The sequence below is a fragment of the Pholis gunnellus genome, assembly GCF_910591455.1.
Source record: "Pholis gunnellus genome assembly, chromosome: 14".
In the NCBI taxonomy this organism is placed as follows: domain Eukaryota; kingdom Metazoa; phylum Chordata; class Actinopteri; order Perciformes; family Pholidae; genus Pholis; species Pholis gunnellus.
The window spans coordinates 7,210,597-7,219,918 of NC_136541.1; the positions used below are offsets into that span (position 1 = coordinate 7,210,597).

Below are 9,322 nucleotides of genomic sequence, written 5' to 3' on the forward strand. Positions count from 1 at the left end.
GTAGACGCCGCCGCTCTCACTTCATTGGCGTGGTGTCTTTTGTCGCGGATTTCTTTTCCTATTTGCGCCCGTTTTATTGGATATCTTGAGCTCATTCAACATGGGCAAAAAGGAGGAAGAGGACATCATCAGAATAGCGAAGAAGATGGATAAAATGGCGCAGAAGAAAAACGGGGTGAGATGTCCCGAGAAGAATGGATGCTTCCCTCCAGCCTGCTGATGTTGATGTGTGGCTAACGTTGGCGCTAATGGGCTGTTTATGGGTTTAGCTGAAGGCTGTCCAGCTAATTAATCCTCTAACCAGTTCAGTACTGTACCAGTGTGTCATTTCACCAGTTAACTCCACTGATACCTTAAACAATGAGCTCCACGGTCACTATACCTGCAGTTTGGCTAACTGGCTAACAGCTAGCTTTAAACTCTGTTTATGTGAACGGCAGCTCTATGTGTTGCTAGCAGCTAGCCACATAGCAGCTAGCCTTGTGCCCTGCAGCGCAATAACATGCTGGATGTTGTCATTTTAAGATAACCGAAATTAAGTAGTTAGCGTTATTTAGATATCGAGATATGATGTAGAATTATGCTCACGATTTCTGTTGTATTTTGGGGACTTTGGAAACGCTTGACGTTAACTTTTAGCCGCCAAGCTAATGCAATGTTACTAAGTTGCATGTAATGTAACGTTGATGGGGCCACAACTAATAAATAACTAATTTTTAAAATCGACCATTTGGTCTTTACGATGTTAAGAATGTCACAGAACCCAAAGCGATATATTTAAATGTCTTATGTCTAAACAAAAATCTAAGAAAAATATAAAATTTGATATAATTTAAGGAAAGTCAGCAAATCAGAGACCCTAGTACAAGCTAAGTTTATAAAGTCAATTGGCTACTCATCACCCCAAATGAAATTATTTATACCAAGCACAATAACTAGTTAACAACAATGTTGTCCAACTTGCATCTGAAGTATCACTGTTACTAAATAGAACTCCAGTAGAGTAATCTAGTAGAACTTTACTGTGAGCTCAAGATTCATAAGAAACCTATTCTGACCACGCTCTCCTCTGCAGGCCGGGGCTTTGGACTTATTGAAGGAGCTGCGAAGTATCCCCATGACTCTGGAGCTGCTACAGGTATCTTTGCTCATTTGCTTCTTGAGGCTCACCGTGCTCAAACCCTGAAAGCGTTGACACAGTGTCTTTCCACAGTCTACCAGAATCGGGATGTCCGTTAACGCCATCCGCAAGCAGAGCACAGATGACGAGGTCACATCCCTAGCCAAGGCCTTGATCAAATCATGGAAGAAGCTTTTGGGTGACTATTTGCTTTTCAATTCTACTTAAACACGTGCGAGTTGTGTTGTTACGTGTCATACTTCTGGAGAGATCTTTTCATGTCCCAAGCTGTTGTGCTTGATCGTGTCGGAGCCAATCGTACCGATATGTTTGGTCACTGATTGGCTTTATGGAGTCCAAGCCAATTTTGGATCTTTTTGCTTCTTGTAACACATCGCGCTCTGGGTACACCAGCTGTCAAACATGTCCTGCTGGAGTACCTTCAAATCCTTCCTATCTATTCTCAACCCACAGTGTTGTAAATGAGGTGTTCAGCAGCACACAGACATGAACAGCAGCCAGCACTTTCAGTGAAGACATCCACACCGGTGGCATGCCTCAGCCATTTAAGTTAGTGTTATTGTGTAACATAGGAATAATATATCATGATATTGTTCATATTGATACCTTTATGAGATGTGTATGACCAAGTTTTTTTTACTGTGTTTTCCTAATGTAGAGCTATTCAGCTGGCAAGCATACGGACGTATTGGCACTCTTTATTTTAATGTAGGTCTTCGCTAGTGTCGCTCTCTTCTGTTGTTTTCTTACTTGCTTGATTTCTGCCACTTGTACTCCAGACGAGCCCGGCAGTGGAGACAAACCTTCAGATGAGAAGAGGAAAGAGCAAACGACGCCTGTTTCTCCCTCGCAGGGAAGCCCAGAAGCAAAAGAAGAAAGGTAACAAGAACATAATGTTTTGTTTTGTTGTACGTGTGGGAACATTACTGAGCGTTGACACGTTTGTTTTTGTTGCAGATGCAATTTGTCTACTTTGTCATATATTTTTCTTGCTCCCAAAGCAGCTCGAGCAGTAACTCCAGCAACAAGAGTGAGCCTGCTGAAGTTTCAACCAACTCATTGATCAACACCTTTCCTCGTGCCCCCACCACCTCCGACTCTATCAGGGTCAAGTGCCGAGAGCTGCTGGCCCAAGCTCTACAAACAGGAGGTAATCCTGTTCTTATAATAATGTGGACAACACATTTTCAACATAGGATTGTCTGTTATTGTGGTTGGTTACTCTTGACTTCATTTAAAGTAACTGTCATTTTATGTCCGTCCTCTGACTTTTCTTCTTTTTTTTTTCAGATGATCATATTGCTATTGGTGCTGATTGTGATGAACTTGGAGCACAGATTGAGGAAAATATCCTTTATAGTAAATGGAAAGCAGATGTTAAAGTTTTTAAATTCCTTCTATAATTGTGTTTTTAGATGTCAGTGATAACAAATAAGCTCATTAGAGACGTGCCTCATTATTCATGAATCTTATAATCTTAATTTAGGTCCAGGGGACCCCTTGCTATAAATTATAAAGTTGTGCTTTATCATTAAAAAGTGCAAATCTACAGATGAGGACCAGCTGCCCCATTAAAACAAGCATATACTCCCACCCACTTTAGCGTTGGACCAATAGAAACTATGATTGTGACACGTTAATCTGTCATGAATCATCACTCAACGCTGTTGTGATAACTTCTGTTATGCTTTGTTCAGAGCTTTCTGTCAATGATTTGAATAAGTTCATTATTTCAAAGTTGAAGCGCTTACTAAAAGTCTGCTTTAGATATTCAGTACGTTTTAAATATCTGGACTTAGTGGGACTATTCTAGTCTTCCTGCTGTTCATTTTCTGAAAGACTTTAAGATCAGTTACTTGCTGTCAAGACGAGTCCAAATGAATGTTGAATGAAAAGCCCCTCTGCTTAAAGGTGTACGGGGTATTGACATGATTCAAATTGAAATGCGTTTCTGTTCATTGCGATGAAATAGGTTTGAAGTATCTAGCTTGAAAAGTTTTTGAATATAAATAGTGCCAAGTGTACAAATGGTAGAAAGCATATGCTGAAACGGTGTGACGATGAAGACGGGGTCCTTGGAAAAGTGTCCCGCTTGTCAGCAGTTTCCTCTTTCCAAGGTAATGTCTCTGGACTTTAAATTGCTTGTTTTCTGTGACCACCATTCTAAATCCCTAAAGTATTAAACAGACAAATAAATAATCCTCGCAGGCTGCAAACGGAAAACGTGAGCATTTTAAATTACCCAAATTCTAATTTAGTCAGTTAATTAGTTCATCCATTAAGTGTTTCAACACAAACGCACCTAAAAAGGTCTGAGTTATCGTGGTAGTTTAAGGCTCTACTTTTTATTATAATGAAGCGTAAAAAAAATACATTGCCAAATTGTATTCCTTGACCTGCCATCACTTATCTTTCAAGAGTTTAAGAACACAGACCCGAAATACAAGAACCGCATACGGAGCCGAATTTCGAATTTGAAGGATATGAAGAACCCTAATCTAAGGAGGACTGTGCTATGTGGGAGTGTAACCCCCGAGCGGATGGCTAAGATGACCGCAGAGGTTCGTGGGCTGTTGGTTGGCTTTATCTTAGAGATCCTGGAACTGGCACACACTCAGTAGCATAGTTATCCCAACACTTGTTGCGGATTCTTCTTAAAGCTTTACTTCCCTGTCGGTATTATATTATCCCACGGTGCTTAAAGGCATCGTAACTGACTCTTCTGTTTCTGTAGGAGATGGCCAGTGATGAGCTGAGAGAAATGAGAAAGAATTTGACCAAAGAGGCTGTCAGGGAACACCAGATGGCCACCACCGGAGGATGTCAGACGGATCTATTCACCTGTGGAAAGTGCAAGGGGAAGTGCTGCACCTACACACAGGTATACCGATCGCCGCTTGTGCTTCGTATTAGGACGTTATGGCTGATGGTAACATTGGTTTACGGGTGTGGTTGTAATCCATGTCACCACGGTGCTATTTCCATGGTTTATATTGGTGTGACTGCATTGTCATCAAGTAAGTTTGAGTTTTCCATGAATTCAGGTCAGTTTGGACAGCAGCCCTGCCGGTTCAGTTTGATATTGTAATAAATGGGTTGTTCATGTTTTGTTTGTCATTTCCAGGTTCAAACGCGCAGCGCTGATGAGCCAATGACCACGTTTGTCTTCTGCAATGATTGCGGTAATCGATGGAAGGTATGTTGTTTATTTAACGGGGGCTTCGTTGTCTCAGTCGTGAAACCCGTCAGCTGACTGACTCGTTGTGTTTCATCGTTCGAGTTGTATGTGTCCCCACACATTATATGAGCGGCAATATTGTTTTGTTGGCCAATTTGGTCCTTCTCTCTCCGTGCAGATTTCACCTGCACACCTTTATTATTAAAAAGTCCCACCTGTGCTCAACTCAATGCTATTTAGCCTTCAAGCAGAAACCTGAATGTTGTTGCAAACTGAAACAATGAATCGATACATCAGTCTATTAAAGACAATGTATCTGCAACATAATTAATGATCACTTTACCTTTTTTTACGAATATAATTAAGCAGAATATTTGCTGCTTTTCTGTTTCATATATTTGTTAATTGATTATTTATGGGGTTTGGACTGTTAGTCAGTCCTATTAAAAATATATTTTATAGACTTAATTATTCATCAATTTAATTCAAAGAAGAATTCATAGATTAAACCACAATTTACATTAAACTCGCAGACATTCTTCATTTCTCATCTACTTGTTTTGGTTTCAATAAATAGATGTTAAATGTTGATATTTACAGAAGTTGACATAATGCATCTATTAAGTGTTAATCCTGCGCTTTGTGTATACATTTACACCATAAATTTGACCACTGCAATTTCATTCCAAACACCAAGTGATGTTAGAGAGTAGGAAAATGAAATAAAGAAATTAAAAACCAACATAGGATTTCACCACAGTGGTTTCTAATTTAACAAAAAGAAAATTTGCGTCATATAAATGGGAGTGTTTGTTGACTTAGACGGGGTTTTTTTTGTTTGTTTATGTATCATCAGTGTTTAATGGAAATATTCCATATATCTGAGTGTTAATTTTGTGTTTTTTTGTATTCTAGTTCTGCTGAATCTGCACTGCACTCCGACAAGTAGCAAAATTCCTGGACCAGGTTGTCTCTCTGCAACAGATTGGAGCTTTGTATATTGTGGTACACAACACGCCATACAAAGATGCCACAGGTTACCGTTTGAATAAATATCCTGTTCATAGATTTGAGCTCATTGTCAGTTCCCCGATGCCCTCCCCCAAAAATCTTTTACTATTGTTATTAGTTGTTTTTTGTCAAATGTCAAATATATGCGGTCAATCTTGTCTCATTCTCTTTTATCTGCATTTTTTATATGTAGTTTTAACACTTTGGACAATGTTGTTTTGCTTTTCCCTCACAACATTGCATTGTTTTATTTAATTGCCCAATAAAAATGTAATCCATTTGATTAAAAAGAAGTGATTTTCATTAGGCTTCAGTCTCCTCTGGTTATGCGAGTCTTGAACATTATACTAATGCAATTAAGGATCTGAAAGGAGTGTGTGTGCACGCGCGTGTGTGCGTGTGTGTGTTATTGGTGGAATATTCATCACATCAAAGTGAATGCTGATGTGTGCATATTAATCTGTCTAGGGACAGGCTAATGTTATTGGCAGAACCAGGGAAGACACACAATTGTTCCCTTTCCTCTAGGTATATTTTTTTAATGGCCAGGTGCAACCACTCCATGTTGACAAGCAGCTATGCTGCTTTACCCTCACACAAACTGAACCCAGATCAGTCGTACAAGATTAAGTCTGTTTAATCTTTTAACTTGAGGAACTAACTAATTTAAAACATTAAGCTGTGTACAACATTTTTTTTTTTTATAATTCATGGTTATAAGCAATTTTCATAAAGACCTCAAACTGAACCTTAGAGTTCAATGGTTGGGAACCACTACTATAATGAACAGACAGACACTTGCACAATGAAAATATTTTTGTACGCGTTTGCCTTCTTTCTTAGTATTTACATTGATTGCTGATTGATTGAACGATCCTTTACCACTACTTATCATTAGAGAAGTGTCTTTTGGCTGAAATGTCATGTAATAACTATATTATTACATACACGTGAAGCTCAAGCGTGCAACTCTTGTATGTGTTTCACTGTAGTTCTTGTGTATCATTTAATCGTGACACAAAGCTTCTTACTAAATTGCAACTATTTCAATGGATATTTAAATCCATTAACCCATCTCAGCTCATGAACAATATGAATTATAGTGATTTTCTTTATCTAGATTTACCTGATGGAGAAAGCCCCTAATATTTTAGGGAAAACATTGTTTATTGAACATACACATGCACAACGATAGAGTAATTTTGCTAATGTTACCTGCAAATCAATTTATTTATCTGCTGATATATTCAAATCCTTTAATACTTTCCACGAGATTACGTGATCCAAGGCTCTCAACAGAATTTGGATTTGTTGTGATCGTATACTTGATGTTATGTCGTGTGGTTTTGTGATCAAATCATGCTAGAGTCGCTAAAATTATTGTGCTTTATTTTATCTTAATCAAAATGCCCACAAGTCATTATTTTCTTGGAGAGTAGCAGAAAAAAAAAAAACGAAACCAAATACTGTAAACATTCACATTATTTGTTTTTTTTTTCTTAAATGTATTCTTCAGTAAACTCAGCGCAAAATAACACATTTCATATAGTAAACAGAAGAAGAAACAACATTTATAGGCATCACTCCAAACCATTGGCTTAGATTGTGTTTTGAGGTTGATCTGCTCGGTGGAGCCATCAGCTCAAATTGCACATAAGTTTAAGTTATTCTAAGACAAGTAGAAGTGCCACCGTGAAGAACACGGGATGGCGAGAAGTTCAGATCAAACGGCCCTAACCATTGATCTCTTTTGTCTTCAGCAAATAAAGACGTGTTGTCATCAACCTCCGCCATAGTGTTTGGTAGCTCTACCAAAATGGACCAGTGTAGTCACGACTAAGGAATCAAGACAAAACATGTGATAATTTGGCCAAAGAGAGGGACAATTACCAGTAACCTGGCCTAATGCTCCAGTAACAACTCTTACGGCATGAGTCTGAAAACAACTGTTGCCCATGAGAAAGATGTCATAAAATTGAATGTCAAGGCACTTCCCCATGTGAGGATCTTGTCTTTGAGCGACATGTTTGTGAGGCAACAAAGTAATTCAACTAAAACTATCAGAATACATTAACGTATTTGATACTTGGCAACTCCAATTTCAGTCAATGGAAACGCTCTCGTTAAATGTGTCAACACAGTTTACATGGTAGCTTTGGTGTTGCTGCTGACCTGGCCGGACCCCAGCGTCAATTTCAATCACAAGTCACTTCCATATTGCAGGTGAGGTTTTAAAGTCAAAATCCTGCAGGGTGATACACAGATGACTCCACCAGCTGTCGAAAAAAATGTCAACCTCACACACTTTAATTTACTCATCTGCAATTTATGAATTTCCTACATAGTTCCCACATAGTTCGTATGTATTTAGGTTCTAGTTATTGGTAAAATCAAGAAGGTTGATACACTTCCAGTTCATTAACTCCAACCGTCTGATAAACGTCATTTTTTGTTTAACATTTCTCTCTCTGCAAACGAACCAGTTGACAGAAATGTAGAATTAAAACAGATATTTGTGGGAAATACATTTACTTGCTTTTGTTAGATTGGAAAATCCATACCACTCTCAGATATGTATGTTAAATTTGAAGCTACAGCTAGCAGCCGGTTAGCTTAGCATAGCATAAAGACTGGAAAAGGGGGAAACCGCTAGCTAGGATATAACAAATGAGATATCATGTTCGAGCTTTTGAGTTGCTAAAAGGCAGATTTAGTTACCTTTGGACAGAGAGGATAGCGGATTCCCCGTTTCCAGTCTTTGTGCTAAGCTAGGCTAAGCTAACCATCCTCTGGTTGTAGCTTTACATTTAGCAAACGTTAAATAAGTACAAATGAATTGGGTTTAAATGTGGCAAATCCTTCAAGAATCTTCCACCCAAACAGTACCAAGTTACCAAGTTCCAGAAATTAGTAGGAAATTACCGACCCATGGAATGAACCCACATTTCTAGATTTTATGACAGTGACCTCACAGTATAGTTGATTCCACGATAGAACTTAAATATAATTTGAACTTGTTGGTTTTGTGTATTGGCAATAGATATCAATAAATAAAAAATACTTTCTCTGGTAAATAGAATAACTTAGGTTCTTATGTCCCACTGGTAAAACTATATTAGATGTGTGCATTGAGTAACACTTGAATAAAAAAATCTATCTTAAATAGGCAATCTTCTGTGGTTGAGACTGAGTATAGAAAGTAACAATACCCTTCCATAATTGATTTGTGGTTCTCATGGAAACAAATTGCACACCGTGATTAGAGCCATTGTCACTTTCTGTAACTTCACTGATAACCACACTTTTTCAATCCCACAGTTTTTACACGAACTGGAGTTGCCAAGTCGATGTCACAGGTACCAAAGTGTGAGGTTAGATAACAAAACAGGGTAAAACCAAGGTAAAATCATATAGTACCCCACAAAGCTGCCTGCAAGTAGAGCTAACACGTAGCCTTTGACTTGAGCTTTGATTTTCATACGCAGTGAATAGAACCAGGCGTTTCTACATAAAATACCCACAATTCCATTTTTACTATTTACAAACTCATAAATATATATATATATATATATTTGTATATATATATATATATATATATATATATATATATATAGTCTACAGTAGGAATTATTTTCCCCCCAAACAATCATACAAAAAACAACAGACCATAAAAAACTCTGAACACAAATAAAATAGATTATTTCTATCAAAAGAAAGAAAAATAAAACAGAAACAAAATGTATTCATATTCCTTTGGAGTGTTTTGCTATGTTGATCTGTAGCAGTACTTGTGATGTCGAGCCCTCGGGAGTTTTGAGACCTGAGTGTCTTCGGTCAGGTGCAGATCACAATAGCGCTGAAATCCCTGGGAGGGGCCAGGCCCGAGGCCAGGTTCATGTAATCCTACACTGAACATACAAAGAAAATTTTAAAAAAGGGAATAAGGATTGGGGGGGATAAAGACAGTTAAAATATCACAGGTCATCACCACC

The 9,322-nt window shown here is 38.2% G+C and overlaps 1 protein-coding gene across 2 annotated transcripts; it reads left to right on the top strand.

Moving 5' to 3' along the window:
* Positions 1-5,633, top strand: tcea1 (transcription elongation factor A (SII), 1). 2 transcript variants are annotated; one of them, XM_079173676.1, is made up of 10 exons: positions 1-175; positions 1,076-1,138; positions 1,214-1,319; positions 1,921-2,020; positions 2,143-2,291; positions 2,432-2,500; positions 3,560-3,702; positions 3,876-4,022; positions 4,266-4,337; positions 5,235-5,633. In XM_079173676.1, exons 1-10 carry the CDS (start codon positions 101-103, stop codon positions 5,241-5,243), a joined length of 933 nt encoding a protein of 310 aa, XP_079029802.1. In that variant the 5' UTR covers positions 1-100; the 3' UTR covers positions 5,244-5,633. The 2 variants fall into 2 exon arrangements, with proteins under 2 accessions (XP_079029802.1, XP_079029801.1); XM_079173675.1 differs by having other exon boundaries at positions 86-175; positions 2,146-2,291.
* Positions 5,634-9,322: the final 3,689 nt, after the last annotated feature.

Excerpts from the sequence above, each read along its gene's own strand:
- tcea1 (XM_079173676.1), top strand. The coding sequence starts at position 101 with ATGGGCAAAAAGGAGGAAGAGGACATCATCAGAATAGCGAAGAAGATG. Across the intron at positions 1,139-1,213 it reads TGACTCTGGAGCTGCTACAG|TCTACCAGAATCGGGATGTC; the intron begins GTATCTTTGCTC and ends GTCTTTCCACAG. Across the intron at positions 2,021-2,142 it reads CCAGAAGCAAAAGAAGAAAG|CAGCTCGAGCAGTAACTCCA; the intron begins GTAACAAGAACA and ends TTGCTCCCAAAG.